This window comes from Aquarana catesbeiana, linkage group LG09 (genome assembly GCF_042186555.1).
Source record: "Aquarana catesbeiana isolate 2022-GZ linkage group LG09, ASM4218655v1, whole genome shotgun sequence".
Taxonomy (NCBI): domain Eukaryota; kingdom Metazoa; phylum Chordata; class Amphibia; order Anura; family Ranidae; genus Aquarana; species Aquarana catesbeiana.
This window is the reverse complement of record NC_133332.1, coordinates 256922174-256938794: the sequence shown is the minus strand read 5'-3', so window position 1 is coordinate 256938794 and position 16621 is coordinate 256922174. Positions and strand designations below refer to the sequence as shown.

Sequence of the window (16621 nt, the reverse complement as noted above, 5' to 3'; positions counted from 1 at the left end):
CTTTATTTTGATGCTACATACAGTTTATACAGCATTTCCAACAGGCACGTGTATTAATGAAGGAAATAGTTTGTTTGGACCAGCTATTTTAAGTTATATCAAACCAGGAGTTAGGTTTTAAAGCAGTCGTAGAGGCTGAAGGTAAAATACATTCTGTGTGCAGCTTCCCCCCCTCAGCACCACTAATACCTAACTGAGCCCAATCTCAATCCAACAATGTGTGCGAGAGCAGCTGCTCTCCCAGCTCTCTCCCTCCTCATTGGCTCAAAGACAGCCAGTGAGGAGGGAGCAGGGTGTCAATGGACGCACAGAGTGGGGCTCAGGGGCAAGCAGCTTGCTATAGGGGCAATCAGCAGAGGAGAGGGGAATGGAGCGCTGGCAGGGGACCTGAGAAGAGGAGGATCTGGGTTGCACTGTGCAAAACCATGACATCCTTGTTATTATTTTTATTTTTTTAAAGTACCTTTAACCACTTCAGCCACGGAAGGATTTGCCCCCTTAATGACCAGGCCATTTTTTGCGATACGGCACTGCGTCGATTTAACTGACAATCGTGCGACGCTGTACCCAAACAAAATTGATGTCCTTTTTTTTCCCCACAAATAGAGCTTTCTTTTGGTGGTATTTGATCACCTTTGCTGTTTTTATCTTTTGCGTTAGAAACAAAAAAAGACCGTCAATTTTGAAAAAAAAAAAAAAAAACAATATTTTTTACTTTTTGCTAGAATAAATATCCAAAAAAAAAATTTTTTTCTTCATCAGTTTAGGCCAATGTGTATTCTTCCACTTATTTTTGGTAAAAAAAAAAAAAAAATTGCGTATAATGAAAAAAAAAAAAGCATATAATGATTGGTTTGCGCAAAAGTTATAGCGTCTACAAAATAGGGGATAGTTTTGTGGCATTTTTATTTTCATTTTTTTCTACTAGTAATCAGCGATTTTTAGCAGGACTGCGACATTGCGGCAGACAGATCGGACACTTTTTTACACTTTTTTGGGACCAGTGACATCTATACAGCGATCAGTGCTACAAACATGCATTGATTACTGTATAAATGTCACTGGCAGGGAAGGGGTTAACACTAGAGGGCGATCAAGGGGTTAAGTGTTCCCTAGGGAGGTGTTTCTAACTGGGGGGAGAGTGTACTGACTGGAGGAGGAGAGAGAGATCGCTGTTTCTGAGCACTAGGGACAGAAGATCATTCTATACGACCCTGACAGAAGGGGAATATGCTTTGTTTACACTGCCAGATCCCCATTCTTCCCCTCTGTGGAGTGATTGTGGGTGGCCAACGGACATCGCAGCCACCGGCCACACGCATTGGCTCTAGCCCCACGCCGTGCACGCGTCCACTGTATCTATTACATGAAGCGCCGTACCGGTATGGCGATTCGCGCAATAGAGCAACCCTGCCACAGTATAACTGCGGTGGCTGGTCGGCAAGTGGTTAATATCACTTTAAAACAGTTGTAAAGTATTGTGTTTTTTCACCTTAATGCATTGTATGCATTAAGGGGAAAAACCCTCTGTGCTGCAGCTGCCCCGCAGGGCCCACCTTTTTATTACCTGAACCCATTTGTTCCAGCGACGAGCACGAACCCAGCAGGTCCAGCCGCTGTCTCGGATCCTCATTGGATAAATTGATAGCAGCTGGAGCAATTTTTTTTTACCAGAAGTATGTAGAAGAATACATATCGGCCTAAACTGAGGAAAAAATGTGTTTTTTTTATATATTTTGGGGGGATATTTATTATAGCAAAAAGTAAAAAATATTGCTTTCTTTTTCAAAATTGTCGCTCATTTTTTTTTTTGTTTATAGCCCAAAAAAATAAAAACCGCAGAGGTGATCAAATACCACTAAAAGAAAGCTCTATTTGTGGGGGGAAAAAAGGACGTCAATTTTGTTTGGGCGCAACGTCGCACGACCGCGCAATTGTCAGTTAAAGCGACGCAGTGCCGAATCGCAAAAAAGTGCTCTGGTCAGTTAGGGGGTAAAATCTTCCGGGGCTGAAGCGGTTAATATACATTTCTTTACAGTGATCTAAATTAAATGAATAATGGTAACTAACGGTATTCTCACATGTGGAAGAATCTAAATGTAAATCATTTAAAAAAAAAAAACAAAATTAGACAGCTCAAACAAAATGCATTTTAAAGAGAAAAAAAAAAGGGAAAAAAAAAAAAAAAAAACACCTTTCCTGGTTTGTTGGCTCTGGGTTAAACTCACAGCCTTATTGGCTGGGGACTGTGCAAAGTGCAAGGGAAGGTATGAAACAAGCAAGCAGCCAATCGTAACCTCTGCAGCACTGGGACGCCTCTCTGCATAGCCACATTCAGGAAGAGCTTTAGCAACTGAAAAGGGGAGTGGAGGTTGATACGTTGAAGACTGCCTACTTGCGGCTTGTGATCTGGTTCTGCATTCTTCAGCAATTCAGCAGCACTACTGTGAAACAAAGAGTATCATTTCGAGACATGAAAGTAGTACATATTCTAGAGGAAGGCAGCTCTTTCTGGCACGTGGCAGGAGCTTTTACACTGTGTTTGGTGACTGTGAGCCTAGGTGTGTTGGATACTGTCACTACAGAACTAGGATTTAGTCATTATGCTGAGAAGCCAAGTTCTGCACTTCCTGTTTTCCTATCAATGCCTTTCAACTCCCTAGTCAATCTCGGATACATATTTTTGGGCATATACTGGCTTGTTCAAGATGAGAAAGCTACTGGAGTTAGGAACCGGACTGGTCGTTATCTGAAAGACGTCTTTTCCTGGATGGCACTGGCCTACGGCCCAGTCCAGTGGGCGCGGATATCTACTCAGACACACAGGTCTGCAGTTCTCGATCAGTGGTTTACCTTGCCAATTTTTGCATGGGCAATCATCTGGTGCAACTCCATACTGAGACACTGGAACAGGCGGCAGTTCTTACTAATAGAGGTCCTGTCGTTAGGCAGTTATTTTTTCAGTATATTTCACCCACAAGGATTTGAATTTGCCCTGGCTGTGCATATCCTATGGGCAGTGGTTTCTGGCGTCAGATTACAGAACAGGCATGGAGACTCTTCTTCAAAGAAGTACTTGATCTTTGCGTTAATCTCTTGCCTTGGTTTTGTTGGATTAAAGCTTCTTGACCATCGGTTGGCCCAATATTTCCTGTTTCAGAGACTAACTGGCCATTTCTGGTCCAAAGTCTGTGACATCCTACAGTTCCATTATTCCTTCTGCTTTTTACTTCATCTAGACAATCATCGGTTCTCCAAGATCAAAGGATAGAAAAAAAAAAATCGAAGAAAGTTTTAAAGGATTGTAACCACTGGATGTTCTTCTCAAGCCTGCAAATGGCAACTCTGACTTAAAGTGTCGAATGGCACGCCGCCTTTGATGCTCATCTTCACAACTCAATTATAATACAGATCTGGATCCGAATAGTGAGCCATAAAGATTTTGATTCCTTTTTTATCTAATGTTAAAAAAAGGCACTTAAGACATTTGTCCCATTGAGAAAAATGTCCCTGTTCTTCCCATTACATGACAGCCATTGATTGTAAAATTCTACAAAACGGGGGAAATTGCCTCCCAGACAGTTGTCTTTGGAACAGTTCTGTCACCTGTTCTGGTGACATCTCATACTTTAGGATTTTCCCTTTCATTCCCAGTGACAGTGATCCCCGGGAGGGAGAGAATCTCCCTAATTGGGACACAGACAGCATTGAAAACCTGACAGAGGTTCTAACTGGGGCCATGCCAGGGCAGATGCCACTTAAGTCAGACATTTTTTTGCTGGCCACCCCTTCAGTGGTTGCCAGGATGCAGGCAGCCACCTGCACCATAACAACCGATAACATCGTGTGGCAGGGGCTGTCTGCATCCTACCAACAAAAGATGCTGTGCGGCAGGGGCCACCTGCATCTTAGCAACAAAAGATGCTGTGTGGCAGCATCATTCATTGGTAGGATGCTGGCACCCGGATGACACAGTGTCATTGGTTGGTAGGATGAAGGTTGCTGGGGCACACAGTGTCATTGGTTGTTATTGTGCAGGCAGCTGTCTGCACCATAACGACTGATGAAACCATTCGGCCCAGGGGGTTAAAACATACAAGGGGCTGAACATGCTCTAAAGGACAGTGTTTTACTAAAGGTGGAGAGTGCACAATCAGGCTCACTTCTGCATAGAAACCAATTAGCTTCCAGGATTTATTGCCAAAGCTTAATTGAACAAGCTGAGGTTAGAAGCTGATTGGTTTCTTTTCAGAGGCGTGTGTGATTTTGCACTCAGTAGCTATAGTAAATAAACCCCAGGGCGTCTGTGTGCGATTCCCAATTTGCCTAATTTGTGGCACTGGCCTGGTTCTAATCTTTTACTACACTATTCAAAACGAAAAAAAAAAAAAAGAAAGGCTGTGGTTTTAAATACACTCTGTAGAAACCAAATTGCAGATCTCTCTAGGCTATGTTTTAAGAATTGTAAAACCATCATTACCCAATCTAATCTAACACCCTTTTCCATAGATAAGTGAAAGATCTGGGTATCCAAACTCCCAGGGAAATTCTGCAATTCAAATTCTGCAGTAAAGGGGTCCTCTGTCTGCCTGAAATGTATGTTACCTATGATGTTTAAAACATGCCGAATGTTAACTCATGCCAACGCACCACTTACATTTATCTACGCATTTATAGATGGTCAGCTTATAGTTGCGATTTCTATTCTGTACCATGAGATCCGGTGCAGGTAGACACACGCATTTGCGACCTGCATTTGGGATGTAGTTAGCTCAACATTGACACCCACTGCAGATTGCAACCTCAGTGTATTTTAAATACGGTGTGGGAAATGCGCGCGGAACATTCTGGTGTGAACATAGTTGCATAAGAAGGTTGAAAAAAAAAAAAAAAAAAAGACACCAGTCCATCTAGTTCAATTAAAAAAAAAAAAAAAAAAAAAACCACACACGAACAGAAAACCTCCACATAAACTGTCCTATATCCATAGTTGATCCAGAGAAAAGAGAAAAACACCCAATTAACTTCAATGGGGGAAAAAAAATCTTTCCTGATCCCCCAAGAGGCAATCGGATATTCCCTGGATCAACTACCACTGGCATCAATAACAATAAAAACTAGCGTCCAGTTATATTTAGTGCCTTTAGGAATGCATCCAGCTCTTTTTTAAAACAATCTACTGAGATAGCCAAAACTAGTTCTGGAGGGAAGCTATTCCACATTTTCAAAGCTCTTATGCCCCGTACACACGGTCGGATTTTCCGATGGAAAATGTCCGATCGGAGCGTGTTGTCGGAAATTCAGACCGTGTGTGGGCTCCATCGGACATTTTCCATCGGATTTTCCGACACACAAAGTTAGAGAGCAGGAGATAAAATTTTCCGACAACAAGATCCGTTGTCGGAAATTCCGATCGTGTGTACACAAATCCGACGGACAAAGTGCCACGCATGCTCAGAATAAATAAAGAGATGAAAGCTATTGGCCACTGCCCCGTTTATAGTCCCGACGTACGTGTTTTACGTCACCGCGTTTAGAACGATCGGATTTTCCGACAACTTTGTGTGACCGTGTGTATGCAAGACAAGTTTGAGCCAACATCCGTCGGAAAAAATCCTAGGATTTTGTTGTCGGAATGTCCGAACAAAGTCTGACCGTGTGTACGGGGCATTACTGTGAAGATGCCTTTGCGTATGTGAAGGTTAAATCTCTTTTCCTCCAGACATAAAAAGGAGTGCCCCCTTCTCCTCTGTAATGATCTAAAAGAAAGAATGGGCCCTAAAGAAAGATTGAAATTATTAAAAAAATGTGGAGTTTAGAGTGTAAGAGAATAAAATACTGTAACAATCTTAAATAGGCTAAAAAAATGAATAAATTAAATAAAGCAGTGAACTGATTAGGAAAAGCGCTCGCCAATGTTGAGCGATGAGAGTGAAGGAAAAGATACACTGTTGCACAAGACCGATCATTAAATATAGCTTATCCACGCAAAGAAAATAAATCATGGTGGTCATAATTATATTACAGTAAAACCTTGGATTGCGAGCATAATTTATTCCTGAAACATGCTTGTAATCCAAAGCACTTGTATATCAAAGCAAATTTCCCCATAAGAAATAATAGAAATTCAGATGATTCGTTCCACAACTATTTATTCATAGGCCCTTCAGTTTATAGTCCATATAAAAAGATTATAGTGATGTGACCAGGTTGTGTAACCATAAAATGTCCATCCACAAATGGAAGCCTCCACAAGGGGATTAGAAGCAAAATCCAGCAGGAGCTACAGAGTATAAAAGAGAAGAGAGGCGCCTCTAAGTGTAGCAACATGGTTACATTTATTGAAGGTATAACATTTAGCAACTCACATGGTTGATAATTAAAACAGGCACATCTAAGTATGCAGGTATCTGGGATAAAGCTGTCCATATAGACCATCCCCTGTACCGCTGGCTTTCACCGCTGTCAGTCTACAATCGTGACCGGGAAGATTACTCTGCAGTAGAGCGATTGAACTGCATGTGATGTTTCATATCCCCATCGCACACGTTCCTGGTATAAGCTCTTAAAGGTCGGGTGCTGCAGCAACAACCAGCTGGATAGTGGTTCAAGTCACAATGTAGATATTTGCCAGCACACCAAGGATCAGCACACGGTGGCGTCCAAACGGTTTAATTTATTGCATGATCACAACACAAAAGATGCAACGTTTCGGAGTCACGCAGGACCCCTTCGTCAGGCAGACGAAGGGGTCCTGCGTGACTCCGAAACGTTGCACCTTTTGTGTTGTGATCATGCAATAAATTAAACCGTTTGGACGCCACCGTGTGCTGATCCTTGGTGTGCTGGCAAATATCTACATTGAACTGCATGTGAAGCGCAGCGTGGAAGAGACAACGTCAATGGTAGTGCGGAGGACGGTCTATGTGGACATCTTTACCCCGGATGCCTGCATACTTAGATGTGCCTGTTGTAATCATCAACCATGTGAGTTGCTAAATGTTGTACCTTCATTAAATGTAACCATATTGCTACACTTAGAGACGCCTCTCTTCTCTTTTATATTCGGTTGTGACATGACGCTACTTTTTATATCAAGACATCGCTTGTATATCAATTAAAAATGTATTATAAAATGTTGCTTGTCTTGCAAAACGCTCTCAAACCAGGTTACTCTCTAACCAAGGTTTTACTGTACTAATTTAGACTGAATTAGAAAAAAAATTGTGACTGTCAGACTCTAAGAAGACACTAACAAATATTACTAAAGATTCCAGTCAAATCTAAAGAAAGAGTTTGTGTGGCTGACTCTAAAGAAATGTATCAAAATGAAAGCCAATGAATCCATTAGATCCACAAAGTCTGGTATTTAAACCTGAACATTCTCCTGACTTCATATACCAGTTTGTTTGGAGTGATCACCAACAACAGGGGAGGTAGTCCTCTCCAGTCAACCAAATCATCCAGCATACTGAGACTAATGCCGCGTACACACGGTCGGATTTTCCGATGGAAAATGTTCGATGGGAGCTTGTTTTTGGAAATTCCGACCGTGTGTAGGCTCCATCGGACATTTTCCATCGGAATTTCCGTCACACAAAGTTTGAGATCTGGATCTCAAATTTTCCGACAACAAAATCCGTTGTCGTAAATTCCGATCGTGTGTACACAATTCCAACGCACAAAGTTCCAGGCATGCTCGGAATAAAGCAGAAGAGCCGCACTGACTATTGAACTTCCTTTTTCTCGGCTCGTCGTACGTGTTGTACGTCACCCCGTTCTTGACGTTCGGAATTTCCGACAAGATTTGTGTGACCGTGTGTATGCAAGACAAGTTTGAGCCAACATCCGTCGGAAAAAATCCATGGATTTTGTTGTCAGAATGTGCGATTGTGTGTACGGGGCATTAGATCAGCTTTCCAGGGCCTATTTGCCTTCCAACATCAGAACAAACAGCACAATGAAGTCATCTCCTTCAGAGTCACATCCAGTGTGAATCCTTTCCCAGCAGGATGCAGCAGAGATCTTTTCAAGACACACATGGAAAAAGTTTCAGTCTATGTTCTGGATTCTAGAATCTCCTGGCAGACAGTCAACACTTCCTAGACCACAATGAATGTTCTCAAACAATCATTATCTGTGGTCAAACTTCAAGTTGTGTGGCATTTGACATACCACATAGGCTCTAGGAACAACAATTAGTGTTCTCTTGGGATTTGCTTCCAGTAGGGTTGCACCAATGCATTTTTTTTAATTATTATCGGCGTGTACAGATACTTTCGGTCAAGTACGCACCGATACTTTGTAGTGCGATTTGTGTCAATACAAAATACAAAAGAGCAAAGAGCACTGCAAAGAATCAAATGTGATTTGAACAGGAATGCAGTGCGATTTCCCCCACCGCTCCTGTGTGTGTGTATGTATATAGAAAGGAAAGCGCCATCTAGTCGGAAGTTTATGAAAAATTTTATAATTCACATTAAAGCGGAGTTCCCCCCCAAAAATGGAACTTCCGCTGTAAGTACTCGTGACCCCCTGACATGCCACATTCGGCATGTCATTTTTTTTTTTTTTGGGGTGGGGAGCGGGTACCCGGTTTTGACAGGTACTCAGCTCCCACTTCCTTTCCTGGCGCCGCCGAGCAGAAGTTCACCTCTCCCCCCCTCCCTTCCTCCCTACAATCTTCTGGGACACGTCACAGGTCTACGAAGATTGCCCGGCCATTCAAGACGGCGCAGCACGACTCGCGCATGCGCAGTGCGCTCCCGGGCTGTGAATCCGCAAGCTGTCACAGCCGGGCACCCACACTTGCAATGCCGGCGCGGTGGAGAGGAGGGGGAGAGGAGTGAGGCTTGGGGCGGCCGCATCGCTGGATCGTGGGACAGGTAAGTGCCTGTTTATTAAAAGTCAGCAGCTACGCTTTTTGTAGCTGCTGACTTTTAAATGGGTGGAACTCTGCTAGAAGTACATATCTGGTCAAATGCAAAATCTGCAGTGTCCCTGTCCCGCCGATGATAGAAAATCCTGGCCGCTGGAGAAGTTCCAGGACCCTGTGGGTATAGGGCGGAAGCGATGTCAGCTTGGGGGCGGATCGCCTATACATCTCCTCCAGCGGCCTTGATTTGCTATCATCGGCGGGACCGGGATACTATGCAGATCTTGCATGTAACCAGATATGTACTTAATGCGAGTTAAAACATTTTTAATAAACTGCCCACTAGATGACATTTCCCTTTCTAAACACACACACACAGGAATGGTGGGGGAAATAGTTTTCGCATTGACGCAAATCGCACCGCAAAGTATCAATTTCGGTATAGGGAGCATTCCCACAAGTACGAATACTCGTGAAAATGCTTGGTATTGGCGCATCCCTAGTTTCCAGAAATGATGCAATGGTGCATGGATTTCTGGACCTTCCCCTTTTAGCCATAAAGATTATACGCCCAACTGTGCATGAAATATTTAATAAGTAAGGAGTCTGTTAAAAGCAAATTAGAAACTTTCTATATTTCAACAGTCATCAAAAATATTCTGAAGGCCAGGGAGGGGTCCACAAATTTTACCTGTTTGGAGTAGAGATAATCACTTTTGTAGAACATTTCTCTCACTGAGCCCCCAGTAGCTTGGGTGCTCAATGTTCCTTAAACACTGGTCAGTATTGGACTTCCTTTTATTTCCAGTTAAGTAGATATAAACACTAAGGGTCGGTTCACACTACAACGACTTAGGATCCGACTTGTCAGTCCTCAAGTCGTCCCAAGTCGCTTGACATTGGGAATTGCATTATAGTCAATGAGAGCCGTCTTAATGTACACTACTGAAGTCGCTCCGACTTCAAAAAAGGTTCCTGTACTACTTCAAGGAGACTTCTAGGCAACCCGTACCCATAGAATTCAATGGAAGTCGCCTACAAGTTGGATCTCCATCTATATTGAGGCTGGGTTCACACTGCTGCGGTGCGGGAACGCAGCGAATTTACTGCGGGTTCCAGCATCGCACCAACTCGCACGGCAGTTCACACTGCCATATGCGAACTGCTGGGGAGTGTCATACAATGTTAATGAACCCCCAGTTCAGCCCGCATATAGCACTGCGAACTGACAATTCGGACATGTATCGGATCGCATAGGTGTGAACACCCATGCGATCCTATTCTGGTCCGAACAAAAAAAAGGGTCCTGTGCGAGTTTGGACCGAATGCGGTGCAATATCAGCCATACTATCTGTATGGCTGATATCGCACAGCACAGACATCGCATGTGATGTGAACAGCAGTGCGCTGCGAATCACATACGATGTCTGCCACCGCAGCAGTGTGAACCCAGCCTGAAGCGACTTTACAGGAAAAGAAATGAGTTTACCCAGGCAAACCCCTCCCTCCCAGAGAGCTGATTATTCTGTGATTGGACACAGCCAAAGTCGCCTGTCCTGGAGGCGACTTGAAGTCGCGTTGTAAGTTGCTTAAAGTCGCACTGAAGTCACGTTGCCCCTGTGTGAATCGGCACCAACTTGATGACATTTGGTTTAATAAACTATATATCATAAACAACTGCCATAATGTGTTTAATATGGGACATAATGCTTTCCCTTTTTCCAGTACATGTTTCTTTTAAGGTGACGGTCTCATCTCTGTCAGCTTTGATAGGTAGTAGGTTCTTTATAAACTTTTATAGTTTATAAAGATTTAATGAAACTTTTCTGCCTGTATACATTATACATTTGCCATACAAAAGTACTGGATTAAGTCATCTAAAATATCTTCAAATGTGGCAATAATAAATTGCTACATCCTAAAAAAAAAAACATGCTGTGTGGTGTATGATGCCATGTTCTCTCGTCATTAATATATTTTGAAGGTCATTTAAAGCAGTGATCATCAACCCTGTCCTCAGGGCCCACTAACAGGCCAGGTTTGCAAGATAACTGCAATACATGACAGGTGATATCATTTGCTGCTCAGTGATTGCAGTATTCTAGTCTGCATCTCCCCCAAGGTAATACATAAAACCTGGCCTGTTAGTGGGCCCTGAGGACAGGGTTGATGACCACCACTTTAAAGCACATTTCCTGGTCAGTTTCCCAAATTCTCATCTTTTGAAATAACTTGTACCATTACTTAGCGTAGCCTAACCCAGAAGAATCGTTGAAATAAGTTTCAGGTCTCAGGGCACCCCTTCTTATACTTGCAATATCTACAGCTCATGGTACATTAGCATGAACTATAAGAATAAATAAAAGGATAAAAATGTCTCATTCTTAAAGAGTATTTGCCAACCAACCACTCTATGGGACTGATTTACTGAAACTGGAGAATGCAAAATTTGGTGCAGCTGTGCATAGAAACCAATCAGGTTCCAGGTTGTTTTTGTCAAATCTTAATTGAACAATCTGAAGTTAGAAGCTGATTGGCTACCATGCGCAGCTGCACCAGATTTTGCACTCTCCAGTATTAGGAAATCAACCCCTATATGGCAAACATTTTTTTTAGTAATAACATTGACATTAAATAAGCAGTAATGGTGGCAAGAAAAGGAATATGCTCAGTAAAAACTGTATTGCTCAACTGGTGGTCAGTGGAAAAATGCCCCCCTACACAAATGGTCAGTGTAAGGCTACTTTCACACTGAGGCGGGCGGGTGCTGGTGGTAAAGCTGCGCTATGTTTAGTGCCACTTTACCGTCGTTTTAGCCGTGCTATTCGGCCGCTAGCGGGGTGGTTTTAACCCCCGCTAACGGCCAAAAAAGGGTTAAAAACGCCCGCAAAGCGGTTTGCAGCGCTGCCCCATTGTTTTCAATGGGAAGGGGCGCTTTAGGAGCGGTAAATACACCACTCCTACAGCACTCCAAAGATGCGGCTTGCAGGACTTTTTTGACCACCCTGCAAGCGCCACACTCCAGTATGAAAGCCCTCGGGGCTATTTTTAGCACTTTAGCGTCTGTAAAGCGCCTCAGTGTGAAAGCAGCCTAAAGGTACCCCTTTACATTGGTGGTCAGTGGGAGCGGTGCCTCTGTAGATTGGTGGTCAATGGGGGAAGGACCACGTTACATTAGTGGTCATTGGGCGAAAGGCTCTATTACACGGATGATCATTGTGAGGAGAATTGGAACAGGTGCATCCGAGCTACTACCTCCTGTGCAATGCCTGGTGAGCCTCAAGAACACAGCACTCAGCCTGTGAAGTCTCTGTAAACCTCCATAGTCCATGCAAAAAAAGAAAAAGGCTGGTGCCATGGAAGTCAGCTAAAACATTGTTTTATTATTGCATGTGAACAGCAGTCAAAAATAAACCAGTGCGTTTCAGCCACCAAGCCTTAATCATGGTTCATAATAAGCCATGATTAAGGCCTGACGGCCGAAACGCGTTGGATTTTTATTTGACTGTTGTTCACATGCAATAATAAAACAAAGTTTTAGCCGACTTCCACACCACCATACTTTCTACTTTTTTGCATTGTGAGGAGAATGTCCACTGCCAAAAAAAGCATTAGTATTGGTGGCAACTTATCTGAGAGGCCGATATAACTCACTGCTTATGGAACCCCTGCAACCTCTTGAGGAGCCCTATGGCAGAACACTTGTTGGTAAAGGCTGATTTACAATGACAACTATTTCTATCTCTATTGCACTACTGAAAGTAGTTTCAGGCAATAAACACAAATCAGTGAATTTTTAATGCTGTCCAGAAAATACCTGCAAATATGACATATGCTCTACAGCAGGGATATACAATTAGCGGACCTCCAGCTGTTGCAGAACTACAAGTCCTACGAGGCATTGCAAGACTTTGACAGCCACAAGCATGACACCCAGAGGCATGTTGGGACATATAGTTTTGCAACAGCTGGAGGTCCGCTAATTGCATATCCCTGCTCTACAGGATTTTCCTAGTGTGATATCTTTTTTACATGCTGGTGGGTAATTGGCTCCTGTTTAAATTAGCCCGAGTATATGTGTCCAAATTGACTAAGCACTTGTGCTAAAACATTCTACATGCCAGTCCCAAGTCAGTGCAATTGGTGAGGGTTAAGGAAACACCCGATGACATGTAAAAAACAAATTGCCCCAAAATGCTATGGAACTGGTCTTCATGCACATCAGACAGGCCAGGGATACTGGCCCGAAGAGCTGGATATGGCCAAGTGAATATTTACATACATACTAGAGATGGCATGCCAATCCCTGAACCCCCTATAAGAATATACCTATTGTAAAGCACAGCACTCCCAGTATAGCCCATTTTCTCTTCATCCCCCCATACCTAAAAGAATAAAACACAGATAGTCTTAGCTACGCTTTCTTTTTAAAAGCTGTCCCCTATGCATGGCAGCTTCTAAACCAGTGGACAGTTTTTTGATCTTTCCAGCGTCAGAGTTGTGCACTGTACAGATTTCTCTGCAGGGTATGGCTACTTGATGTTGACTTCTTACTGGTCAGGGCTGGCACCAAATCAGAAGCTGGTGTTGAAAAGTCAGTGACATACAGAGAAATCTATACCGTGCACTGAACTCCGAAACAAAGAGAAAGGAGTGCTGACTGCCACTCTGAAACCTGCTGTGTTGGGTGGGAGGTTTATGAAAACATGGAGGTCTTGCAATCAGCAGTGATTCACCAAACACAACACTGGCAGTACACATTATGTGGTGCATGCACTGCTGTTAAATAATACAAAAAAATATATAACATTTTGTATTTAAGGTCTATAGGGAAGTTTTCTGGTTCAGAGATATCCATACGACACTTCTCTAGTGGGTACAGAATTCGCCATGTAAAAATGCAGAGCAGTACGGTTTGGTTTTGGACAAGGAAATAAATATATTTCCAAAGGACCTATCATAGTTTAGCCTGCACTTTCCTGCTTTTTTGATTCTTACCTCCTTGCTGCAGTGGTTCCGCTAGACCGGTGATTCTTTTCACATGTGTGGTTTGGCTTCTGTGCTCACCTACGGGCATTGTCTGCGATCGTTTATTTTCCTTCTCTTCTATCACTTCGTGTCCCGCCTCATAGTTTGCTTCCCTCTATAAGGCATGCTCAGTTCAACCAGCATTGCCTGAGCAACTTCCTAGTTCTCTGAGCTCCTGTTTGTCTAGAGCAGGGGTCTTCAAACTACGGCCCTCCAGTTGTTCAGGAACTACAATTCCCATCATGCCTAGTCATGTCTGTGAATGGCAGAGTTTTACAAAGCCTCATGGGAGGTGTAGTTCCACAACAGTTGGGAGGGCCATAGTTTGAAGATCCCTGGTGCCTTGTGTTTTCGGTGTCCCGACCCCAGGCTTCGTCTTCTGTTTATGCTCGCCTGCCATCTGCTCTAACCTCAGCGTGTTTCCCAGATCCTCTCGTCTCCCACCATCTGTATCCTGCATATGCAAGTGGTCTCCTTGTCATCAGCTGGGTGTACCTGGGGGCTGCGACCTGGTTCCAGCTTGCTGCAAGTCCATCACCATCATTAAGGACCCTGGTGAAGAAGCAAGCTTTGCCCCGAGTTGGCATCCTACAAGGGCCCACTACCACAGAAAACTAACAGTACTATTGCCTGAAGTCTCCTCAATTGCAGTTTGTACTCGGCTCCCATTCACACTTCACATGAGAGCTTAACCAGCTGGTTTAGAGACTTTTTTTCAAGTGCTTCCATTAAAGTCTCTGGGGCCAAAAACATGCGATTCCGCCCCAAAGAAGCACTTGTTCTTTTTAAAGCTTCTCATAAAGCTCAGGTGTGAAAGAGGCTATTGAGAATAATGGGATTTTTCATCTTGAGCATTTTCATATTCTCGATAATCGTGCAACAAAATGCTCAGGTTTGAACAGGGCTCAAGTGAAGTCACTTCACATGTTGATTAGAACATTGGGTCTCATGGTGATGAAGTCCAAAGATATTGACAATACTGTCCAATGAGAAAACTTTAGGTTCTGGAAAAATCGACCTTTAAAACACAGTTGGGTAAGTAGGTTAGACTTGGACTTCCAATCCTGAAATACAATATATTATATATATCTATATATATATATATATATATAGATATATATATATATATATATCTATATATATATATATATATAGATAGATATATCTATATCTATCTATCTATCTATATATATATATATATATATATATATAGATAGATATATCTATATCTATCTATATATATATATATATATATATATATATATCTATATATATATAGATATATATATATATATATATATCTATATCACACACAGTACATACACACAATATTGTCAAAAGTATTGGGACACCTGCCTTTACACACAAATGAACTTTAATGGCATCCCAGTTTTAATCTGTAGGGTTCAATATTGAGTTGGCCCACCCTTTGCAGCTATAACAGCTTCAACTCTTCTGGGAAGGCCGTCCACAAGGTTTAGGAGTGTGTCTATGGGAATGCTTGACCATTCTTCCAGAAGCGCATTTATGAGGTCAGGCACTGATGTTGAATGAGAAGGCCTGGCTCACAGTCTCCGTTCTAATCGATTCCAAAGATCTTCTAGCGGGTTGAGGTCAGGCCAGTCAAGTTCCTCCACCCCAAACTCGTTCATCCATGTCTTTATGGATCTTGCTTTGTGCACTGGTTCAAATCATTTGGTGGAGGGGGGATTATCGTGTGGGGTTGTTTTTCAGGGGTCGGGCTTGGCCTCTTAGTTCCCAGTGAAGAGAACCCCGATAATCAACCCCACACCATAATCTCCCCTCCACCAAATGATTTGGACCAGTGCACAAAGCAAGGTCCATAAAGACATGGATGAGCCAGTTTGGGTGGAGGAACTTGACTGGACTACACAGAGTCCTGACTTCAACCCGATAGAACACCTTTGTGATAAATTAGAGCGGAGACTGGGAGTCAGGCCTATATATAAGGCATTACTTAAAATTGCTCTCACTACTTGGAAAGACTTTTCACCGTAATTACAAAAACCAAATGGGATGGCGCGAAGTGTTGCCACAGCTAAGTGCTGCTTATCCAAAAGGGCAGCGTTTGCAAATCTAGCATTGAGGCTGCATTCACATCTAAGCATCACATTTTTTTGGGGTGCTTTAGCGCATTTGCATTCGCGTTTTGGAGCCTAGGTGTTTTTTTTGTATTTGCCAATAGAGAAAACTATCACCTGTTACATCAGTTGCTGCTACGTGCTTCTGCTTTCAGGTGCTTCAAAAACACATCAATCTGCCCAAATTAAGCTACATAAGTAGCTCTAAAACGTTTTTGAGCTTCAGGCATTTGGCTTCAGGCATTTTGAAGTGGAGAGGTGAACCACCTCCACAGGGAAAAACTTATCTTTTTTTTCTCCCTGAGCGTTTTGGAGTTTTGAAATACAAGACGCTCAGATGTGAATGAGGCCTAAAATTACTAAACTCACGCCTGACCGCTGCTGGAGGTGCCAGGAGGGAGGGAGGTACGATGCTACACATTTTCTGGTCCTGTTCTATATAACACCATACTGGAGGGAAATACGGAACATCATCCAAAAATTCACAGAGTAAAAAATACCCGAAGATCCAACTTTCTTCCCACGTTACGACCATTCCAACAAAAAAAAATATAAGAAATCTATCTTACGACACCTGGTAAATGCAGCTAAAGCATGCATCCCCCTTAAGTGGAAA

General features: G+C 42.9%; 1 protein-coding gene across 1 annotated transcript; it reads left to right on the top strand.

The window, feature by feature from the left end:
* The first annotated feature begins 1600 nt into the window (after nt 1-1600).
* On the top strand, nt 1601-4943 carry TMEM187 (transmembrane protein 187). Its single transcript, XM_073600248.1, has one exon. It carries the CDS (start codon nt 2474-2476, stop codon nt 3269-3271), a length of 798 nt encoding a protein of 265 aa, XP_073456349.1. The 5' UTR covers nt 1601-2473; the 3' UTR covers nt 3272-4943.
* Nucleotides 4944-16621: the final 11678 nt, after the last annotated feature.

Coding starts and splice junctions, on each gene's coding strand:
- TMEM187 (XM_073600248.1), top strand. CDS start 2,474: ATGAAAGTAGTACATATTCTAGAGGAAGGCAGCTCTTTCTGGCACGTG.